General features: G+C 47.1%; 1 protein-coding gene across 4 annotated transcripts in view; it reads right to left on the minus strand.

Moving 5' to 3' along the window:
- Positions 1 to 249: 249 nt before the first annotated feature.
- HLCS (holocarboxylase synthetase) overlaps positions 250 to 24,589 on the minus strand; it is a 216,230-nt gene continuing 191,890 nt past the window's right edge. For 3 of the 4 annotated variants that reach the window (XM_017526220.2, XM_037737662.1, XM_017526221.2), the window contains 5 exons: positions 13,828 to 13,895; positions 11,502 to 11,662; positions 6,151 to 6,265; positions 2,641 to 2,854; positions 251 to 853 (listed from right to left, as the gene is read on the minus strand). In XM_017526220.2, coding sequence (XP_017381709.1) covers positions 682 to 853; positions 2,641 to 2,854; positions 6,151 to 6,265; positions 11,502 to 11,662; positions 13,828 to 13,895 — 730 coding nt within the window. In that variant the 3' untranslated portion in view covers positions 251 to 681. Of the gene's footprint in view, positions 854 to 2,640; positions 2,855 to 6,150; positions 6,266 to 11,501; positions 11,663 to 13,827; positions 13,896 to 24,589 lie in introns of all 4 variants that reach the window. The other variant, XM_017526218.2, reaches the window with a different exon arrangement.

Genomic DNA, 24,589 nt, shown 5'->3' on the forward strand with positions numbered 1-24,589 from the left:
GAATCTTCCCACTGCTGTTTCTTTTTTTTTTTCTTTCTGAGACTGAGTTTCACTCTCGTTGCCCAGGCTGGTGTGCAATGGCACGATCTCGGCTCACTGCAACCTCTGCCTCCCAGGTTCAAGCAATTCTCAGTCTCAGCCTCCAGAGTAGCTGGGATTACAGGCATGCACCACCATGCCCAGCTAACTTTGTATTTTTAGTAGAGATGGGTTTCTCCGCATTAGTCAGGCTGGTCTTGAACTCCTGACCTCAGGTGATCCGCCCACCTTGGCCTTCTAAAGTGCTGGGATTACAGGCGTGAGCCACGGCACCCAGCCTTCCACTGCCATTTCCACATGAAAACTCCCCCTGACAATAAACATAAGTCGAAGTCCCAGAAGGGAGAGTGACTCCCACCTGTGCCAGGGTGCTCCCTAATCTAAATCTACGTGCCAACCGTCTATCCCAGATTCTCCTCAAACACCAAAGGAAACGACAACAAAACAAACCTAAGAAAACAGAAACAGAATATCCAGATGTGTGGACACGGCCAGGCGGCCGCGATGAAAGCAGAATGCTCACTGCGGTGGTTCGCACTGGGCTCGGACCCCAGGCAGCCCAGCGGCATCCCGCCTGCTGCCCAAGCGCCAGGCCGGGTGAGTCAGGAGGGCAGGCCCAGGCCGGTCTCAGGGACATCAGCACTACTGCCGTCTGGGGAGGATGAGGTTTCTCAGCATGTCGAAGGAGTTGCCATCCGGGTGCACAGTCACAACCTCGCTGCCCTCCTGGTGAACCTGGAGGAAGCCAGAATCGTCCAGGCCGACGATGGATGCCTTTGGTCCCTCTGGGCCGCCCAGACGGACTTGCTGACCACTGAAAAGGAGGAACAGCACGTCACAGGCGGGCTTAGGACAATGAGCTCAATAATAATCCATGGTGAGAGGGCTGGGTGCTGGGGAGGGGCTGAGGCTCGCTGAGGGGAAGAGGCAGCCCAGGCTGAGCCTGATTTCCTTCCACCCAGGTGAAAGTTTCAATAGCCGCTTAAGTAACCAGCAGGGTGCAAGTTCAACAAGGATGGAAGGTTCTTCGCACACTGTCACTCCTCCTAATTCTGGTCATCTGCGGTCATGGTTCGAACCGCTTCTTCACGTCCAGCGCTTTTAAGAAACACTGTGTTACTCTAGGTCACTTGGCTGAGGTTGGAGGAAAAGAGGCTGAGCTGGCAAACAATGTTTCATCGTATAAAACAGAGTTGGGTCATGTCAGCCACAAGTGAAACTCGTCCTGATCCTACTTCTTTTGAATATTTTCCAAATGTACTCAAGTCATGTCCTTCTTAACAGCTTTCGAAGCATAGAATTTTCCCCTGAAGTTTTTATTTTGAAGAATTTCAAATCTACAGAGCTGAAGGAATAGTACAATAAACCTCATATTCTCTTCCATTCTCACACCAAACGAAAATATTTTCCATATTTGCTTTCTCTGTTCACACATAAACACATATTTTTTTTTCTGCATCATATAAAAATAAATTGCAGCTGGGTGTGGTGGCTCATGCTTGTAATCTTAGCACTTTGGTAAGCCAAGGTGCTTGAGGCCAGGAGTTCGAGACCAGCCTGGGCAATACAGTAAGACCCTGCCTCTAAAAAACAAATTTGTTTGAATTATCGGGGTGTGTGGCTCACTCTTGTTGTCCCAGCTACTTGGGAGGCTAAGGCAGGGGGATCAGCTGAGCCCAGGGGTTCAAGGTTTTAGTAGTGAGCGATGATGGCACCACTGCACTCCAGCCTGGGTGACACGGCAAACCCTCTCTTAAAAAAAAAAAATAGAAAACAAATGGACATTTAAAAAGTTTTTGAAAAGCTACAGGCAGGATGACACTTTCTGCTTAAATATTTTAGCATGAATCTCCTGAGAACAAGAACCTCCTACAAAATTATAACAGCACTAACCATGATCACTCGGGACTCGGTCTGGATACAATAACCTTATCTACCATGTGGTCCATGTTCATGTCGTTCCCACTGTCCCCTCCATGTCCTTCGTGGCTATTTCCCTCCATCCAGGATCTATGGATCACACTCTTCACATTTAGATGGCATGCCTCTTTAGTCTTCTCTAATCCCAGACAATTCACCAACTTTTCTTTGTCCGATTGCTTGTGTGAGGACACTGACATTTTTCAGGACACAGGCCTGATGTCCTAACATCAGTGTGTGGTCCCCAGACTTCAGCTGCAGGAGAATCTCCTGGAGCATCTGTTATGACACAGGGTGCTGGCCCGGCCCTGGAGTTTCTGATGCTTGAGGGTGAGGCCTGCCTGAGCATCTCGCTTTAAGAACCACTGTTACCTAGAAGGTTCAACAATTTAGATGTGTCAGATCGTTTCCTCACACTTAGAACCAGATTAAACCAATGTTAAATTCTCTTCACGGTTTTTGGTTCTTCCCACTTCATCCCACCAGGAGGCATAAGATGCCAGTTTGCTCCATTACTGGCGATGCTAACTTGGTCAAGATGGTGTCCATGCGGTTTCTCCAGCAGAGGCACAGAAGATAATCATTTGGACCACTGCTCAGCCCCTCATTTTAAGACACTGAACTACTGATACTAAGGTACTAACGAAGGGTTGAAAAGAATGAAGAAGAGCCAGCACTGACCTGTGGACCCAGTATCTGTAATAAAGGGGAAGGACGCTGTTGGGCCCTTTGTCCTGAAACGCGTCAATCAGCCTCTCCAGCACAGTCAAGACTCTGGCGATGAGATAATCGGCTCTTAAGGGCTTCAGCACTGCCTTGTGTTGCTTGTTGTATTCTGTGATGAGGTCGTTGATGCAGATGGTAGGGTTACTGTTCGTCACATTAAATCCACAGCCTGGACAAAAACCAACAATTTAGCAGCTAAGCCTGCTGATGGCACCACACATTCCTTTCTGCCACCTGGAAAAAGTGACAGTCCTGTCAACTTCCTGCTTCCTTGAACTCATTTCAGATTTTCCGTCTCTAGCCACTTGAAGAGTGACTTCTATCTTTCTGTCCATCTTCCTTTTTGTCCTTCTTTTACTATTCTTGTTCAAACTAAAATCATCTCAGCCTTACTGCAAATAAGTTGGGAAAAAGAAAGCCACATTTGATTCCGTTTAATTCAACAGAAACTGTTAAATATGGGACAAAACGTATGAGTGTTGCCTCTGGAATAAGTGGTCTACCAAGCATTGTAGCTCTGCACTGAGCCCAATCTAGAAGAATATCTCTTCCTTCTCCTACTTGAACAGATCACATGGTTGAAAACAGAGAGTTGTATGAGTTGTATTCAGGACTTGGGGAGTAAACTCTGGATTCAGACATTTCAAACCTTGATAAGGGCATAACCCTAGATTGCATGTTTTACTACCTTTTCCTTGGAAGTCTTTGGTGCTAAGGTTAAGCTGTTGGCAAGACACTGACCCACGCTCAGTGGCTTTTTTACAGGCTCCTAAACCAAGGCTTCCTGAGAGTTCCTGGGGTGGTGTCTGAACAGGCTTCTCTGTGCAGTAACTTAACACCACTATTCACTGAGGGAGGGGCTGTGTCTTCAGAACAGCTGACCTTCAGTATTCAGCAGGGCCCTGAATTGACCTGCAAGAGGTCTTCAGTAAGAAATGAAATACTGCAAAAACTAAGTCGTAAGAAAACTACCATGTTTTCAGTGACTCCAAGAAAAAAATCCCTAAGACATTCGCCTCAGACAGAACGATGCCATTTCTAACAACAGCACTCTGCGGCAAGTGCTCTGCCATTTCCAGTGTGAAGGGAAGGATTGAATGGTCTCAGATCTGAAAACAACATATTGGCTATTAAAATACAAAGCAATGTCAATTACCTCCGGAAAAAACCAAGCAGCTACAGCAACAGGGCAGAATTTGCAGTTCATTCATTCATTGATTCATTCAATACAAACAGTATCTGAAGTGCTTGCTGAAGGTAAGGCATTAAATTAAGTGCTATACAGCACTGAAAACTCTCCCCTGCACTCAGAACACGGGAGTTCCCAGGATGAACAGCAACACTGACTACTGGCAACTAAGGCTATGCCCTAAGGACCAGTGGGTACCCCTGCTGGCTACTCTGAATCCCCAAAGTCAGAGACCCCATCCCATGGCCTTCAGAATTCAATAAAAACTATGAATTCTCACCAAAGGGAAATGTTTCATTCCGCTACTTTTTTTTTTTTATTTATTCATTTATTTTTTGAGACAGGTTCTCACTCCCATTGCCCAGGCTGGAGTGCAATGGCGTGATCCTAGCTCACCGCAGCCTCAACCTCCTGAGCTCAGGTGATTCTCCTATCTCAGCCTCCCAAGTAGCTGGGACTACAGGCATGCGCCACCATGCCCAGCTAATTTTTTGTATTTTTAGTGGAGACAGGGTTTCGCCATGTTGCTCAGGTGGGTCTCAAACTCCTGGACTCAAACAATCCACCCACCCCAGCCTCCCAAAGTGCTGGGATTGCAGGTATGAGCCACCGCACCCGGACTATTTTTTATTTTTGAGACAGGGTCTCACTCTGTTAGCCAGAATGGAGTGTAGTGGCTCAATCAGAGCTCACTGCAGCCTTGAACTCCTGGGCTCAAGTGATGCTCCTGCCTCAGTCTCACAAATAGCTGGGATTATGAGCTCAAGCCACTACATCTGGCCTTCGCTTACCCCATGTTGATCATCCATGAGCCTCCTTGTTATCTGGCCCCTACCTAGGAATCTCTGCATCGACTGCAATTATTCACTTAAAGATAGGAAATGGAGGAGGCTGGCGTGGTGGCTCACGCCTGTAAACCCAACACTTTGGGAGGCTGACATGGGTGGATCATAAGGTCAGGAGTTCGAGACCAGCCTGGCCAACATAGTGAAACCCCATCTCTACTAAAAATATCAAACAGTTAGCTGGGCATGGTGACACGTACCTATAATCCCAACTACTCGGGAGGCTGACGCAGGAGAATCACTTAAACCTGGGAGGTGGAGGTTGCAGTGAGCCAAGATCATTCTTTTTTGCAATTCTGGAATTGCACTGCATTCCAGGCCAGGCAACAGTACAAGACTCCATCTCAAAAAAAAAAAAAAAAAAAAAAGATACGAAATGGAGCTTTAAGGGTATGAAGTAGCTTGCCCAGAGTGACACTGCCTCTTGGTGGCAGAGCTGGTAACACAGGCCTGTATTCCCTGGCTGGCACTTGGAACACACAGTTACATGTTTTTTGACCATTGCTGGTTTCTGAACACAGATAAGGGTTGACTGCCACAGAGTGAGGCTGATGGCTGGATGGCTAGGAACCTCAGGACTTCTGAGGTTGCCTCTGAATCCATCTTTCTGCCTGAATTGGATGTGCTAAGGTGAAACAGGGATTCTTTACCCCACCTGGACCAGCCTGGAGCTTCTTCTGAACGAAGCTCAGAAGAGTTCAAACGACGACAACTCTTTCATGGCCTGGGAAGGTCACGATAAGAATGTAAGACACCAGGAGAACTATTTTAGAAATTAACTTGGGCCAGGCACAGTGGTTCACGTCTGTAATCCCAGCACTTTGGGAGGCTGAGGTGGGTGGATCATGAGGTCAAGAGATCAAGACCATCTTGGCCAACATGGTGAAACTCTGTCTCTACTAAAAATACAAAATTTAGCTGGGCGTGGTGGCACATACCTGTAATCCTAGCTACTTGGGAGGCTGAGGCAGGAGAATCGCTTAAACCTGGGAGGCGGAGGTTGCAGTGAGCCAAGATCATGCCACTGCACTCCAGCCTGGTGGAGACTCAGTCTCAAAAAAAAAAAAAAATTAACTTTTCTTTTTCTTATTACAGAATGGTACGTTAAATGTTTATTTTCACCATTTTGAATGCAATGAGCAGCAGGAGTGTGGAAGGATGTAATACTACTTAGATGTGAGTGATCACATCACATTTGGTTTGATGTGATACCACTTTGGTGCTTTCCATGGTCACACACAGAAAATGCTAAACTCTGTGAAGTGCTTTCGACCAATCTCTCTGCATCTATATCCTGCTCCCAAAACTACAAGACTTAAAGTAATCTCATATGATAGTCTGCTCTTGCTAGTGTAGGCATGCATAAACCGTTTTTATTTTTTATTGTTTTATCAATCTAAAAATGCTGGAGGAAAGGTTTTAGAAACTTACCAATAAGTATATAAAATGTTTCTCCCATGAGTGTTGAGTTAACCAGAACTCCGCCGATCTTCATGAGGTCACTGTAATAAATATCGTTGGGCCACTTCACTCGTAAGTTGATATCCTAAAGGGAAATCTGCACGTTAATTAAGCAGTCTCAGGACACAAGGGGCCCAGGCAAGTCACGGAGCTAAGCGAAGATAAGCAGAAGCTGAGGTAACATGGACCTCGTCCTCCCGTCTTTTTCACATAGCCAGTCACTTCTTTGGGACAATCCAGTATTGAAGTACCTCTTGGGGCTAGGAGATAAGGTAAAATACCTGAAGAACATGGTCTGCATAAACCCCAGCATTCTTCCCCACCCCTCAGCACCATTTCTCATCTTCCAAAACACTTTCTGAAGATGCCTACCTTGTCAATTAATTCATTACATCAGTATCAACCATCACCACGACCATGGAGTAGCTAACTAACGTGCTAGGGCAGAGGGTGGGAGAGAACAGTAATCTCAGGGTGCGTCTCCCTTCAGGAACCCATGCTTGAGAGACAAAGATGGCCCTGAATTAACAAAGGTCATAAAAGGCAGGTAGAAATGTCTTAAGTACAATGCTGTGGGCAGGGTGCGGTGGCTCATGCCTGCAATCCTAGCACTTTGGGAGGCCGAGGCGGGCAGATCACGAGGTCAGGAGTTCAAGACTAGTCAGGCCAACATAGTGAAACCCCGTCTCTACTAAAAATACAAAAAATTAGCTGGGTGTGGTGGTGTACACCTGTAATCCCAGCTACTTGGGAGGCTGAAGCAGGAGAATTGCGTGGACCTGGGAGGCAGAGGTTAGAGTGAGCCAAAATCACGTCAACAGTGCAAGACTCCATCTCAAAAAAAAAAAAGAATGCTGTGAAGCCGCAGAGGAGTAATTCACTTTAGCAAAAGCCTTGCAGAACTGCTAATGGTCCCCTGGGGTAATGGAAACTGACTTGTCAGGTGGCCTATTGCCTCTGCATCTTGAATAGTGTGATCTGGGGGGGCTCTGCCTGTCATCAGCTCACAGAATGGACCAAGAGTGGACAGTGTCTTGAACGAGGCCACCCAGACCTCTGCCTATCCACTGTGACTCTGAAGTTGGGACACAGAGACTGGGCTAGCTGAGTGGGTGTCAGAAGCAGCAGGTCTTCTAAAGCTGGGGCTGGCAGCCAGGCTGTGCCATGGGTGGGTGAAGGAAGCCTATCTGGAGATGTGAGGCTGGAAGAGAACATTCAGCAAAATAAAGCTCACGGACCACAGAGTAGCCGATGTCTTCCCACATCGCGGGCCAGACATGGCCCTGAGCCCCTTCTCAGCACTAGTCAACATGTTAATTACACCCAGCCCATGTGTTGGTGCTAGCCCATCCCTAGGGAACACAGGGAGAAACAGAAGCTTAGAGCGATTATGTGGCTTGTCTGAGGTTCCATCACTTGAAAGCCGCAGAGCTGAGATGCAAGCCTTTCTGGGTGACAAATCCTATGCTACGCGGCCTATTGCTTCCATGAAATCCCCTTCCTCCTTCCAACAGGTTTCTTTTGACCTCGGCCAGTTAGGGCATATTAGACGCTCATCTGCTCTAAAACAGGAGTTCAGGCTGAGAAAAAAAATGCAGGAATAGGAGGGGCAGAGAAGAACCAAAAGTCTAAGTCAATAAAGTATGGGGCTTTGCAATGACCCTGAACTGATAAACAGCTTCACGTTTCTTTTCTCTCCAGAACGAGGATTCCCATTGGGAGGCGTGGATTTGGCAATACCGGGAGACTTTCTTGGTTGTCACAGCCTGAGGGAGTGCTACTGGCATCTAGAGAGTAAAGGCCGTGGATGCTGACACATCCTTTAAGGCACAGGAACCCCCGACGACAAAGACGCCAGGACCCACATATCAATTGTGCCAGGCTGAGAAAGTCTCCTCTAGGAAACCTGTGACTGGAAGACTCTGCTCTTCATCACTGTCCCTGGTTCCCTTTCCTGCTCCTCTCTCGCCTTGCCGCATCCCCCTGTGCCTGCCACGTGGCCAGGGGAATGAGCCCCTGCCTTGGCGGCAAGAGGGCACCTGTGGAGTTCCCAGAGCTGTCAAGCTCCTCCACCATGTGCGCAGCCGCTGGTGCGCAGCCGCTGGTGCCTAGCGGGCTCTGCACGTGGGTTCCGGCTTGCCTTCACATCTTCAAATCACATCAGTTCATGAAGTAGCTTGTGACACTCTGGGTTCTCACGCAGGTAAACGGGACCAACATTTCCAGATGAAGAGGAGGGCTGTGTGTTTATTTTTCATATTCCCAATCATGTATTCCAACAGTTGCTGTGATCCTCCCATGTAAAAAAAGACCAAAATGAAACAAATCCTGGTTTGAAGAGCGGCTAACTTCATGGGAGATGGAACAGCAGCGCACATCACTCCTCTTCAAAGCCACACACAGTGGATACCATAAAAGAGGCTTAAACGTTGCAAGTGCTGTCCAGTGCTGGAGGAAAGAGCTGGAAGGAGCTGGAGGGCCTGAGAATGAAGTAGAGCTGGGCCTTAAGGATGAACAGAATTTTAAGAAGCAGAGAAGAGGGCAGGGGGCAGGGGTGCACGGGTGGGGGGAGGGTACTGGGCCCAGAGGGACTTCACAGACAGAAGAAAAAGCAGGAGTAAAAACGGACAGCCCAAGGCAGGCTCTGGAAGGAAGGCCCAGGCACCAGCAGCCGTGCACATGGCGGAGGAGCTTGACAGCCCTGGGAACTCCACAGGTGCCCTCCTGCCTCTGGAACGAATGTCCCAGTGAGGCTGTCGTGGGTCTGGGGAGGGTGGTCATGATTTGTGTGCTGAAGGTGACATCTGGTTAGGGACCAGTTGGGGCCCTAGTGAACGCCATAACAAAAACGAACTCCAAACAACAGGGGCCTGTTTCAATCATCCAGTAGCTGCACTGTGTCAGCTAACCTGGCTATGTTAAAAAAGAAACCCAATTCAAAATCAAATGTCCCATCACACAGGTGAGGCTGGGCAGCTGACTGTGGAAGAGGGGAAGAACACTGGCACAAGCTTCTTACGGACCACAAATTCCCCCAACCCCATTCACCGCTGAAGATGAGCTTCCCACTTCCATCCTGGCCCCCAACACCTGGCACACGCAGCCTCTGCGCACAGCAGGTCCTCAAAGAATGCTCGCTAAGGGAACTATGGGCTCTAAGGTCAAAGTCAAGGCCATGAAGAAGCTAAACAGACCAAATAGACTCATTTAACGTTCTCAGCTCAGCGTTTGTTTTACTTATTTTCCTAAAACTAACCTGTTGCTAGAGTTAAAGGTAATTTCTCCCATACCAGGACTATTTTTTAATTATTGCTGTTATTACTTTTTGATACGGAGTCTCATTCTGTTGCCCAGGCTGGAGTGCAATAGCACGATTTTGCTCACTGCAACCTCCGCCTCCCAGATTCAAGCGATTCCTGTGCCTCAGTCTCCCGAGAAGCTGGGATTACAGGTACCCGCCACCATTAGCCATGCAGGCTAATTTTTGTGTTTTTAGTAGAGATGGGGTTTCGCCATGTTGGCCAGCCTGGTCTTGAACTCCTGACATCAGGTGATCTGCCTGCCTCAGCCTCCCAAAGTGCTGGGATTACAGGTGTGAGGCACCAAGCCTGGCCAGGACTTTCTAGTTGATGGCTTTCTGCTAGACAGAATGCACAGCTCAGGTGCAAAAAAAGGCCAGGCACCTGAAGCCCTGTAATGGTGTGATACCCTCAAACCATCAGACATGCTAGGATGCTGGGTGCGTGGTAGTAAACGTCTGTTTCCACGATGTGATGTAATACAAGAAACAGAGACGTCAGCATTGACTGCATCTGTGGAATACCGAAAATTCAGACACAGTGAATATGAGGGTGTGGCCACATCACAGAGGGATTTGAGGGGCAGTGGGGAGGACTGTTTCTTCAATGAAATGATGACAGGATTTCCAAGTGTCCTTTGAGAGTCACGCTCTTAACACCTTGCTTCAGTAATCAATCCAATTGTGCCTCTTGAGCCTGACATAAGAGCTGTTGAGGGAGGGAGGCAGGGATCTCCTCTTTACATCCATATGAAATTCTTCCAGGAACATTTGGGAGGGGGCTATGGGAAGTGAAGCCCGACTACGGAAGGAAAGGCTTCAGTCACTGGGTTAACCGTTCCCTCTTGCTTGTCTTTTTAACAATTGACAACAAAGCATCCAGGAGCAATAAGCAAGCAGGCACACGGGTCCTAACAGCTGGGGGAAGACAGCCCCAAGCGGACCTAAACATTGTGTTTGGCCAACGGTGGACAAAGGATGGCCCCACCAGAGCATAGATCTGGTAAACGGAGGGAGGAAATGAGAAAGGTTTTCAGGTCCCAGAATAACACTTTTCTTTTTTTTTTTTTTTCTTTGAGACGGAGTTTTGCTCTTGCTGCCCGGGCTGGAATGAAATGGCCCAATCTTGGCTCACCGCAGTCTCTGCCTCATGGGTTCAAGGGATTCTCCTGCCTCAGCCTCCCGAGTAGCTCGGACTACAGGCATGCGCCACGATGCCCAGCTCATTTTGTATTTTTAGTACAAACAGTGTTTCTCCATGTTGGTCAGGCTGCTCTCTAATTCCCGACCTCCAGTGATCCGCCTGCCTTGGCCTCCCAAAGTGCTGTGATTACAGGTATAAGCTGCGCCCGGCCCCGTTTTCAACAGAAAATGCAGATGAATAACTTCCATCCAGTCCAATCAAAAACATCCAGTGCTTCAATCAAAAAGCAAACATGCCAGGTGCGGTGGCTCAGGCCTATAATCCCAGCACTTTGGGAAGCTGAAGTGAGCAGATTGCTTGAGCTCAGGAGTTTAAGACCAGCATGGGCAACATGATGAAACCCTGTCTTTACTAAAAATACAAAAAAATAGCCAGGCATGGTGGTGTGCACCTATGGCCCCAGCGACACAGGAGGCTGAGGTGTGAGGATTGCTTACACCCGAGAGGTGGAGGTTGCAGTGGGCCGAGATAGTACCACTGCACTCCAGCCTGGGTGACAGAGCGAGACCCTATTTCCATTTAAAAAAATAAATGAACAACAATACCAAAAACTAAAGCACAGCCCTCATTAGGCTGTTTGAGAAATCTGTAGAGCTGGGCAGAAAGGGAGCTCTGCGGAATGAATGCATTCGGGCAAGCCTGAAGCAGCATTAGCACTTGCTGATGCTCTCACAACTCCGAGAGCACACCACCGCCAGCTGTGCAAAGGGCAGGGTGGGGTTCTACGTTCACCAGTTGGGGAAGCACGTGCTACAAACAAGAATAGGCTGGATTCTGCATGCATCATAGGGACATGAAGGGAGACTGAACTGTACCTACCTGATACTCAGGAATGGACCTCACTGCTTCCACGACAGCCACGGACATCAGATGCTGGACAAATGGGATCCTCTGTCCCAGCTGGGATCTCAGTGGGATGGAGATGAGCAGAGTAGAAAGGGCACATCCTGTGGGGCTCAGCCACACATTCCTTCCCCGTCCTGGAATACATGCCGCAGTGGGAAACACGCTACCTCGCCACGCGGACAGACGCAGACACACATATCATGCCAGGACCACACACTGAAGAGACGTCCCACTTAAATAAAGCTGGACTTATTACAATGCTTGAATATGCTGGGCTTAACTCAATAAAAGAAAAGCTTTTTAAAATCGAAAGCTCTGTGGCTGAAAAAGTTTCCAATAATTAGCGTAACGTTTTGCTTCTGTGAGCCTATCATTTGTGCCTTGATGACTCAGAGTCTTAAGTGTCTGAACGTGACTATATGTTTAATTCCCACCATATAGTCCTGAAGGCAAACACAGAGACATTGGGAAACTGAGCTGAATCTATACGGATCCATGAGAGGTCCTGGAAGCCACTGTTTAGAAGTAATTCCTATCATGGCGATGGTTACACAGCCCAGCAAATACGCTACTAAATAATAGCCACAGAGCTGTATACTTTATTTATTTATTATTATTATTTTTTAAGGTGGAACCAGGTTGGAGTGCAGTATGTGTGATCTCAGCTCACTGCAACCTCTGCCTCCCGGTTCAAGCAATTCTCCTGCCTCAGCCTCCCAAGTAACTGGGAATAAAGTGCCCACCACCATGCCCAGGTAATTTTTGTATTTTTAGTAGAGACAGGGTTTCATCATGTTGGCCAAGCTGGTCTTGAACTGGCCTGTGACCTGCCCACCTTGGCCTCCCAGAGGTGAGCTACCACGCCAGCCAAAGCTGTATGTATACTTTAAATGGAGGAGTTCTATTTCAATAAAGCTGTTTAAAAAGGGATTCCTGATATTAACTGCATTATTACTTATCTTTCTTCTTCTTCTTCTTCTTCTTCTTTTTCTTTTTTTTAAAGAGACGGGCTCTTGCTCTGTTGCCTAGGCTGGAATGCAGTGGTGCAATTACAGCTCACTGGGCTCAAGTGATGCTCCCACCTCCAGGCTCCCAGGTAGTTGGGACTACAAGTGAGTACTACCACACCTAGCCAATTTTTGTATTTTTTTAAGAGATGGGTCTTGCTAAGTTGCCCCAGCTGGTCTTGAACTCCTGGGCTCAAGTGATCTTCTGCCTCGACCTCCCAAAGTGCTGGGATTATAGGCATGAGCCACCGTGCCTGGCCTACTTTTCTTAAAATTGAAGTTAGAAAAATAGAAGAATCCAAATGAGAGGAAGGGTTCATCAACGTTCTTCTAGAATGTCTTTAAAAAAAAATCCACATATGGAGATCCATAGCTTCTGATAAAAAGACTTTTTTTTTTCCCATTTGAATTATGTTTGAAAGACACGTTCAAGAGAAAGAAGTGAGAACGGCAGATTTCTTATTTCTTTGGTTCTTATGAAAAAGTCGTAAGAGTCTAAGAGAGAAGCACATTTGGGTGGGTGTGGCACTGGCTAGAGGCAGGGAGGGGCTGTGCCCCGGGAGCAGCCCCTGTACAGGGTCAGACCCCGGATGGGTTGGGAGGATGTGAGCTCTCGCCTCTGGGATCTGCAGGTGGTGATCCCTGGGCAGTGCTCTGCTTCTCTGTGGTCACAGTGTGAATGGGCATGGTGCACAGCTCACCACGTACATGCAAGGCCAGAGCCAGCTGGGGTGGGAACCGGCACACAAAAGGCCTCCCACATGATGCTCAGTTCAGACAGAGAAGCCTCCTTATGGAGAACTTTCAGGAAAATAAATGTCTCTAGAGCACAGCAACGATCCACAGATTGTGAGGCTCAGAATTCATGTAGGTCACATTTGCCATCACAGGCAAACTCCCAGTGATTCATAAGCATTATGATCAGAAGAGAGTGCTTTAGTTCTACTAAGGCTGAAGCTTCTGATCACTCCTTCCCTCTTCCTCTTCATTCCAGGTGGTTATAAACATAGACACTACTTCTAACTTGAGTCCCCAGATGATCAGCACATGCATTCAATGGGCTCCTGGGCCACAAGAGTTGCAGAGTTTAGAAAACAAAAGTAATGGCCAGGCACGGTGGCTCACGCCTGTAATCCTAGCACTTTGGGGGGCCGAGATGGGTGGATCACCTGAGGTCAGGAGTTCAAGACCAGCCTGGCCAACATGGTGACACCCCATCTCTAAAAAAAAAAAAAAAAAAAGAAAAAGAAAGAAAACAAAAGTAACAACAATGATAACAAAGGACAACTGACCTTTGCCCTGGGTCTGCCGGGCCGCGATCGCTATTAAGCCCATTTCCTGCGGCATCTGAAACATCAACCTGCGAATGGGAGAGAGACTGGTCAGGCCGGACATGGACACACACGCGGGCACCGACGACTCACACAGGAGGGACACTGTTTACGTGCATCTGTGGGTGTGTGGCCACGAAGGGCCAATTTTGGTTTCCACTGGCCTTCAGGAACGTAGAGCCAGGAGGGATAACACCCTCCTTTTTAACCTCAGTGTGAGAACGAAAAGAGATGAAGAAAGCACCTTTTAACATCAAAAAGGAGCCTGGGAGGGGGCGTGTGTACCTGCCTGAGCCGTAACTCCATTTATGTAAGACTCGGTTAGATTATATTGCATCAGAATATCCTAACACGTCCTTTCTCCCCTCACCCCCAATGTGTGTACCTTCTTCCAGTGACAACTAGCAATTCCTGACATTTGTTCCTACTTAGGGTGCGTTTCTGTTCGAACACTAGAACACAATCATAACAGAAGTTTCTGATTATTCAGAAAACCAATATGGTGGCAATAAAGCCGTTTAAAAGACACACCATCCCCTGAGAACTAATTATGATTTAACTATGGTAAATAAATCCACACCTTCTGAGGACGCAGGAGAGGCCTGCATCATTTTAGTCTTCAGTCCTGCTTTTCAAATGGTTTCATTTAAAAGAATACAAACATTCCTTTGGGAGATAGGTAGAAAAGTACACTACATCCCCACCAAATGAGTCGATATTAACTTTTTTTCAAAAAAAGGAAAGGAAAAAAATCACACAAAAAAACCCCACTCAGAATTTCCTGTAAGCTGTGCTCCCCCTGTTTTAACACCACGGTATCCCAGCAGGGCCGCCAAAAACAAAAACAAAAACAAAAACAAACCCACACTGCAGTAGGACAGTTTCTCTCTGCACGCCCAGGAATTGCGCAACAGGTGCTATGCAGGCGCAGCCCGAGGTAGGATTCATCAACAGGGCAAAGATCAGGTTTAGCCACTTTGTCAGTGCAGATGAGAGGGCCTCTTTGATTTTTTCTTTTTTGGAAGGAGGGGGGCAGCCGGGACAGGGATGCAGAAGAGATGGCATTTTGCAATAACATAAAGTCTCTAATAATAAGTCTCCAGGCTTCCACAGTGGCCCTACTGAGGACAAAGGAGCTCTAAAGAAAGACCCCGCTCTGAGAAGCTCATCATCCTCCCCTCCCGGCTACAGAAACTGGGTGGAACTTTACAAACGGCTGCAACTCGGCAAGAGAAGACAACTACTCAAAAGCAGAGAAAAACAACAGTGTCCATTGTGCGCCGATGGCTCACAGAGCTCCATCTGATGGCGTCTGCAGACCCCAGTTAGGACAGGGGGAATCCAGAAGACCCTTCACTTATTAAGGGCTGATGAGACAGCTGTCTTCCCACACGGCTGCTGGCAGGCACAGGACGCTCTTGGGGAGCAGGCCGGCCTCGCCGCCCATGTGCCAGGCCCACTTCCATCTCACATGAAGTACAGCTCAGAAGTATTTCTCTTGGACACCATGAATAACTCATTGAGATCGAGTGTGCTATACAGCCCTGGGCTCCAAGAAGAAAGCGTACTTTTCTTGTGTTGGACGGGCAGAAAATCCGAAGAAGGAGCCTTTGTCTGCGTGGGGAGTTAACATTGTCTTCCCGGAACCTCTGCTTTCTGGAGGGTCCAGCAACCCTTCACCTGGCTTCCTAAGGCCCAGCACTCTCGAGGTGATGGGGCGGGGGCTGACGGGATAATTTAGCACATTGTGAGCAGATTGCAAAGGCCATCTAGGACATTCTGTAAATAAACATGTAGACAGTAGACAGTCATAGGCTATTGCCGGGGATGGTGATGGGAGGGGCAGGAAAAAGGTTGGTTCAGAAACCAAACACAGACTTCTAGAACAAAGAGAAATGATTAAGGGAACATATGCACTAAACTGCTAGAGGTTTGGCAGCAGTTAACAGGGCATATTAATGAGAAGAGGGAGTCTGTGTTGAAGGCCAGGAGGAAACTCTGCAAGGAGGGAGACAACAGGGGAAGGAGCTAATAATGCTCAGCTTGAGACAACCGGAGGCCGCCAGATTTATTTGTGCTATCGGAGATAACTCTGTGGCCAAACCGCATGGCTCACGGTCAACAACGCAGCATTTATAAACCTTGTCAATTCTGCATTTCTGAAAATGAAGCTGCTTGAGCTTGCTTAGCAGAAAGGAGAGACCATAAATGCATTTCCATGCATCCTTAGTGGATGATGTCCTTACAAAAAGAAAAGAAAGAAAAAAAGGAGGAGGTTACATAATGATGACCTCCCTGCCTCTGTATATTTTCCTTCCTTGCTGGCAAAGGTTGCGGAATAAAAGCTTTCTGTGAGTGGCGGCCGAGTGCATTCACTGTGGAACCAAGCGGCACTCAAGAAAAGCGCTCTGTTTTGTAATCTCGTGCTGAGTCTGAAACATCCGGAGCCCCCTAAGGGTCACTCTGCAAACAAGATAGCCTCCTGGCCACCAAAGACAGCCCAGTACCCACGGAGGCTCTGCCAGTGGTACTGCCCTGATTGTCACATGGTCCTTAAAATCAAGCTTCAACGATTGAGACTAACCTAAAGACAGGCCAGCATGAATTAGCGAAAAATCTGAATGAACAAAAATGTAAATTCAGACCAAGTTCATCTACTTCGGGGTTCTGAAACTAAGAAAATAGTCCACAATCACCACAGCCTGAGCTCGGGTTTCTGGCCATATCATCAAGGTCACAAAGCTGCCTCCAGAGCTAGGCTCTCAAACAATGCTGCACTGCAGAATCGCCTGCAGTTTTAAAACACAAAGCGAAAACAAACTGATGCTAAGATCTCGGATCCCCTCTCAATCCCAGCCTCCAGAGCCAGAGCTTTGGTGTGTCCCAGATGATTAGAATGCAGCTGGTCCAAAGACTGGGGTTCTAAACCACTGCTCCCAAAGCTATTTTTCAATGACTTTTCTTTTTAACTACATTTCTTTTAAAAATTTTCCAGAGCTATAACATCAAAGAGGCAGTAATTCTCCTCTGGTTCCTTCAATGATTGAAATGAAGCATCGCATTATTTTGATATTTACTAGGGCAGCACAACGACAGTCCCACAAATGGAGAGCTTTCATTTTCTAGAGCCAGAGTGGGGTTGGTAGCTGGGGACAAGGAAAAGGGGTAAAGGAACAAAGAATAGGCATTCCGACACAAAGTGTGCACCAGAAGTGCCATTACGTGGAAGACAGTCACTTAGTGTGTCTGAGTCCCTGCTGCTATTCTGTCTCCCTACAGTGGCTTCATTCATGATCACCAGATGTCAGGCCTACCAGATGTCGTTTTTAGCCTCATGAGGCACAGTAAGGGCTGGTGTATCATGCAAGCAAACACACGCACACGCACACACGCACCCATACATATATACATACACACACACTCGACTGCCACCTCAATATGGCAGGCTTCCAACAGTGAGCACGCCAGCCAACATGGCACCATCTTTCCACTCACTGTAGGATTTCTCCAAGGTCTCATAAATGAATGAATGGACAGGCCACAGGGAAGGGGTGTCTTCGGCTATAGATCTCAGGATTCCACACTGCATGCAAGCCAGTGGCTCCTTTGACTGAGCACCCACCCACATGCTGAACCCTTGGTATGCGCGATGCTCATTTAAATGTCCCAATGACCCTCAAGACATGATCATTGCCAAGTAGTCTCGTTTTACTGCTGACAAGTGGAAGCTTCACGGGAGAAGCAGCCTGGTGAGATCACAGAACAGTCAACCAGGTTTGCCTGGCTCAGAGGCTTATCTTCTGACTCACTAGGAAAGAATCTTTTGCTTTTATCAAAACAGAATCTCAAGGTAGAAACACCACCAGCTTTTTCTTTTTTTTAATGAAACAGAGTCTTGCTCTTCGCCCAGCCTAGAGTACAGTGGCGTGATCTTGGCTTACTGCAACCTCAGCCTCCTGGGTTCAAGTGATTCTTGAGCCTCAGTCACCCAAGTAGCTGGAACTACAGGTGCCCGCCACCATGCCTGGCTAATTTTTATATTTTTAGTAGAGATAGGCTTTTGCCATGTTGGCTAGGCTGGTCTTGAACTCCTGACCTCAGGTGATCTGCCCACCTTGGCTTGGGAAAGTGCTGGGATTACAGACGTAAGCCACCACACCCAGCCAGCCAGCCTCTTAAAATGCATTTGTGTAAGTTTAACAGTCCTGGAGGTTATTGGGCTTTCTAGAAAGTTCTGGAAATTTACTTCCAAATAATAAAATCAAAATGGGGTTCTTGCTTTATCTTTTTTTTTTTTTTCCTGAGAACTGAAACAGAGTTATCTTACATTTTCAAAAAGTAAACACCACCAGCTTCAAGGCCAAGTTCATCAGTTCTGTGCTACGTGTCTGAATAGGTATCTTCCCAACTCTACGCAGTCTGCTTCAAATACTTCATTTTCCTTATGAAATTTACAGAAAGTATAATACTAATAAGAAGAAGTTTCTTTACCTACAGAGTAAAGAGGTATCTGAAACATTTGGACGAACAAAGAAACGTGAAGGTAATGAACTCCTTCCTGGAGAAGGGCGGCTCCCCCCGGCCACTGGAGCCCTTGCTTTCCACCCCAGGTACCGTCACCTTCAGGGTAATTACAAGGAAGAATGCCCTGCCTGCCAGCTGGCCTGGAAACCAGGGTGCCTTTCACTATCCTGACGTCCTGTGTGTCCCCCTCCTTTCCCTCTTGCGGCTCCCACCTCTCTCCAGAGCCTTCCCTGCACCCCGCCCTGCCAGAGATCAACCAACATGCCAGGGCTCGTTTGCCTGGGATGCTTAGCACCAGCTTAACTCTTCACTCAGTGGGACAAGGGGCCTCTTTCTTTCAGGCAGGGTTTTGCTCCTCGACATGCTGGGTTTATGGCCCTCGTGAACGAAACCTGGTTCGGAATCCAATTCTATAACGGATTTTCATTTAAATGGTTATTTTCCATCGCTTGCCCCCAATTCCATTTTCTACCCATCTCTCCTGGCTCTCTGCCTGTGGGGGCTGAACCCCTGAGACCTGGTGGGTTCACGCTTCTGGGTGGGTTCTGTGCTGGCAAGGCATTTTACATCCTGTTCGCTTACTGAATTCTTGTACTGTTTGAGTTTAGTTTGATCATTTATTCTCAAGGTTTCCCAGATATACTATAATATCATCCACAAACAGAGTTTTACTTCTTTTCCTCTTTTTTTTTGAGATGAAGTCTCATTCTTGTCCCCCAGGCTGGAGTGCAATGGTGTGATCTGGGCTCACTGCAACATCCACCTCCCAGGTTCAAGCGATTATCCTGCCTCAGCCTCCTGAGTAGCCGGGATTACAGGCACCTGCCACCACGACTGGCTAAATTTTGTACTTTTTTTTTTTTTTTTTAGTAGAGACAGGGTTTCATCATGTTGGCCAGGCTGGTCTTGAACTCTTGACCTCAGGTGATCCACTTGATTCATCCTCCCAAAGTGCTGGGATTACAGGCGTGAGCCACTGTGCCCGGCCTCTTTTCTGATTCTTACGTCTCCAATTGGCTCCTGTGTCCACTTGGACTGGGTAATATCTGCAGGACAATGCTAAGTATTACAGCAGTGGAGGCAGTGAGGGTATCCTGGCCTTGATCCTGGCCTCTGTGGACCATGCTCTTAGGTTTCCCCAAGAAGCAGGATTCTAGTTTTAGGACTCTGGATCTCACCCACCCCATCCCAACTTTGAGTCTTTGGAAAATACGATTTCTTCCCTTGCTCGTTCAGGCCCAGGTGGCAGAATTCCCCTCTCTGGGACACCTCCATCGTGTGTTTCCCTTCTGCAGGACTCTGAGTTGGATCCTTGTCTGTCTGCAGCCCTGATGGCTACAGGTATCGAGCAGGGTGGGGTGGGCTGCATCCTCAACCTGATTTCAACAGGGACACTTCTGCTAGGAGAGGAGAAGGCCCAGATGAAAAGCTGCCCTTTCCCAGGTTTCCTGAACCATCGCCCTCCTTCATCCTGTCTCTTTGCCTTCATCCTGCCTCTTCCTGCTCTGTTGAAAAGAAAATGCTTCCCATTTGTTAATTGTTGAGTGTGTTTGCTGCTCTTTTATTTTGCTTGACATTTTATAATCAATCTTCTGTATATGTTTATATATGCTTTTCTATTTAAGCTTTTTTTTTTTAAATCTAAAAAACACAGTACCATACCGCCAGAGGTGTCAGGAAACACGCTCAAATAAGGAAGGGCTCCAAAGGCCACTCTGCCAACAAAATGCCAGTAAAATCTGAAACCCAGGTTCAGACACACTGGGAACGTTCCAAAATGTAAAACTTAAAGAACTTCTTTATTCCAGTAAATCAGCTTCCCTGTGAATACCATCAAAATCTTGGGCTTTAATGAGTGAGGGAATATCAGAGGAAGGGGTGGAGAAGGAAAGGATTTGGACGAGCACAAAATTTAATTTAAAAACTATTATGAGAAGTTTAATTTCCCCTCCCCCAACCAAACACATAAATCTTTTCCATGCATTTTCTTTGTTTCACTTTTCCCTAAAAAATCTGGGGAGGGAAAGGCATCTTGAACCATATGAAATGACAGAGAGTCAGTGGAGTTTTTAATAATAAATATATGTTTATTGGATTCCTATGAATTAAAGTGCCAGATTAGCTATATGGGAGGATCCAAAGAAATCGTAAGCAAAATTGCATTCTCACTGAACATGTGATCAACCAGGGAGAAATGACATCGAGGGGAAGGAGAATGAGTGACACAAGGCCTCAGGTCTCTTAAGGAGTAGGGACAACAGAGGTGCCAGAGTCTGGGTGAGGATGACTCACTTTGAAAGGGGAGGTTGGCGCACAGCACACCCCAAGTGCACTGGAAGATGTGAGCATGTAGGCAGAATGAAGCTGGCCTTCACAGTTCATAATTCCACCCCACAGGCAGCACTGCGTGCAGCCACATTTCAACATGGGAACTTTCCGGGGCGAAGAAGCACTGAACACATAAGAGCATGGCCTTCCCAGGTTTTCAACAGGTCACGTGTGAGGATGGGCTTATGGATGTCGGTGTGCTGCAGCACCGCCACGTCTGCTCCGAGTGCAGGTCCAGCTCAGTTTTGGATGTTCCTCCAAGAGCAGTCCTCCAGGGCCACTGTGGGGCGAGGCACCTCTTGGGTGGGCCATTTGCACTCCAGCACAGCCTCTGCTCCTAATCGTGATGGCTGCTGGTTCAAGGACCCCCGGCCATAGCCAGGAAGCATGGAAGACCACACAGAGGCACTTGGCTGGGAAGACCCGCTGGAGTTACCTGCCTATGCTGAGCCTTATCTCCTTGTAGATGAAACTGGACCCAAACCCTTCAATGCCCAGGGCCCCTAGGGAATAAAGGTGCCACGCTGCATCAGAGCCCTGAGCAGGGCACTGTGGGCATGCAGCCACACTGGTTCTTCTCCCCTGGTTTCTTTTTTCATCATCAAATGGACGTGATGGAAACCTCCTTTGCAGTCTCTCTTCTAGGAGAGGAGGCGGCACCTACATTCCAGACGCAGCCATTTTACAATCAGGCGCTGCTTCCTGGTCCGAGGCGCTTGACCACAAGGATATTCTGCAGAAAGAGAACATGGCTCTCTCCTTCCTACCTCACATGACCCTACGGAAAGTTAAGAAAGGAGGAAAAGACCTGTGAAGACACCTGGTCAGCTGCCAGGGCTACGCAGACAGTGGTTCTGTTTTTTGTTGTTCCCTGGCTGATAAAATACCCAGGTCACCTGTGCTGATGACCAGACCCAACGCTACCCACCACCAGGGCTGCTAGGGCTTTCTGTGGAGACGCCGCTGCTTGCTTATTTCCTTTGCTTCGCAACCCTCTGGCTGGCTTGAATTTGATCACAGGTTTACTCCATTTCCATTTTGGTGGATTCCCTCCACTCCCTCAAGTTTCTACAAAACTGTGGGGCCACCACTCCCCACAAAAGATAAAACTGAGGTATTTCCTACAAATGCTATTTCGTCTTCCTGAAGCTGTTCTGTGCACAGGTCCTTTCCACACTCATACCAAGTGCTCAGTGAAGCATCCTCCTGAGTGTCCCAAAGAGCACGTGCCACTGGCAGAGCTGATGGGCGTACCTCACTCCCATTCACACTGTGCCGAGCTCGTAACTCAGCTGCGCAGGGCCCGCCTGGGAGCGAGGCAAACATCAACACTGCAGAGCGACCCTTTGTCAACAGTGGGGACTCCAGTGGCTTCTCCGTCGGAACTCGGGGCTCACAGGCCTCCAGACCTACTGCTACACATTGGCCCGAGGAATGACCCTCATAAAGCCAAGAACAGTAAACAGAGCTTAACATTCTAACGAAATCAAGGTTGCTGGGTGTGCTTTCACAAAATGAAACTGCCTGGAACTTCTCATAATGTTTTTTACGATAAGCATTAAAATGCAAAGAGGAAGATTAAAGTTCCTGCTACAGACCAGAGCTGTAATGAGCATGGGAGGAGGAGCTGTGAGTAGGGTCCGGGAGAGAGGTTTATGCGCTGCATTACAGTTGGATATTATTATATAAAATGAGTGTGTTATTAAAAGGATCCTGAAGTTATAAAAACTCAAAGGAACTTCAGTGAGGATGAATAACTTCTTTGGTAAAGATGAATAACTCTCACTTCCTAGAGACTGGGGTGCAGTCATGTGACAGAGCTCTTTAATTGCTAGTAGTTGGATTTCATTGTTTTTGTGGGGCACTTTTTTGCAGGGGAAGGGGCAGAAAGATTAGGAATACATTCTATGATTAGGAAAGTTCTAGTGGGTATGAGAGAGTCCCTCTAGTTAGTAACTGAGTATCGTGATTATCCTAATAGAAAAAGGCAATAAAAAGACCCATCTCTGGCCGTGACAGCCACCTGATAGGATTTGTTTTGCTCTACTGCTTTTAATGTTTTTCTTTTCTTTCTTTTTTTTTTTTTTTTTTAGACAGAATCTCATTCTGTTGCCCAGGCTGGAATGCAGTGGTGCAATCATAGTCCACTGCAGGCTTGACCTCCTGGGCTCAGGCCGTCCTCCCACCTCAGCCTCCCAAGTAACTGGGACCACAGATGTGTGCCACCATGCCTGGCTAATTTTTCAAATTTTTCTAGAGACAGGGTCTTGCTATGTTGCCAGGGTGGTTGTTCGACTTCTTAAACAGAACATACCACCTCATCCATTTAATGTTACAAACAGAATGAAATCAGTAAGTCAGAAAACTGTGGAGTGATGTGGTGAAAAACATTTTTTTAAAATGCAGTTCTACTTATTTTAAATACATTTAATTAAAATTGTACCAGAGTATGTCTTTGGGCTTGATCTACTAAAGTAATTTGCACATTTTCCCTGTAATTTTGTTTGCGTCCATAAACTAGGGAATTTCCATTTAATCTGTGTCAAGACAATCACAAATTCTAAATTAGCGAAGACCAAAGCAAAGTTTCCCTTTACCATGGTCAGAAGTGTATAGGATATTTAGTTTGTTAATTTTAAACATTATGAGGGAAATCCCAAAAGTCTAGAAAACAGAAACAAAGGTTTCATCACATATACTAACGCAATGCCACCTCGAGTATTTTCTAGTCCTTTCTCAAAGATGCATGTTTTAAGATTTTAATCTATTAATTAATAATTTATTGAAACCTGCCTTTTACTTAGTTGGTCTGATCATTTCTGTATCTTGCCACAGTCTTTCTGCTGATGGACAATACTCCATTGAGTGAGCATGTACAGAGTACTTAACCATATATCTTTGTGAGTACGAACTTTCCCATGTATCTGATCATTTCTTAGGGGTAGATTACTGGAAGTAGGATTACTCTGTCAAGGATATTAACTTTTTACAACTCCTGATGCCTACTGCCACATTGCTTTTCAAAAGGTTGCTCTAATGTACAGTCCCACTAGGGTTTGAACAAGGCTTAAAAGTACCTGTTTCATTACATCCTTGCCCATCCTGGGAATCTTCATTAAAAACCATTTTGGTGGTTTGGTTGCTGGCTGATGTAGAGGGTGAAAACAGCCAACAAACAAGCACACGGAAATGGTGAAGGATTAGGAAGGGGGTCCTGTGCTCGACCTTGGCTCCTGCATTCACACTGAAGACAGAAAACAACCACATTAGACCTATTCTGCGTCCGGCTGCCTTTCCCAGGATCTTATGCTTCTGCTCATCCACGGAGAAAGACGCAAAAGGAAGCAGGAATGCTCCAATCTGGGCTGTGAAGGCTGAGACAGCAAGGGGGCTGTCTGCCCAGGAAGGCAGGTCAGAAGCTGCTGTTAACCACTCGGGCAGGGCAGCATTTCCATCAGCCTGAAAAGCACTTCAGTTTCTGGAAGCAGCTGAAGGCAGAATTTTGGTGTTCTCGCCATGCAAAAAAAATGAGGAAGTCAGCAAAATGTTCTGAAGCCATTCCATCCACCACTTGGCCCATCTGTGTTGATTTGGCTGTGGTGTTGGCAAAGAATCTGGGTGTAGGGCGATGTGCTTTGTAAACAGAAGAAAATGAAATGATAGATGCAGGGGGCCTTCGTTTGAGCTTGCTTGTATTTACAGTGGGTTGAATATGCCTCGGCAAAGATCTTTTGGGACATGAATCCTAACAGAAAAAAGAGCAATATAGAGGCTTGTCCAAAATAAAACCTACTAACCATGCCTCAGGTAACCCTAAGAAGCATCCTCTTTTATAAAAACAATTGAAGGCCGGGTGCAGTGGCTCACGCCC

Source organism: Cebus imitator, unplaced genomic scaffold, assembly GCF_001604975.1.
Source record: "Cebus imitator isolate Cc_AM_T3 unplaced genomic scaffold, Cebus_imitator-1.0 Scaffold41, whole genome shotgun sequence".
NCBI lineage: Eukaryota > Metazoa > Chordata > Mammalia > Primates > Cebidae > Cebus > Cebus imitator.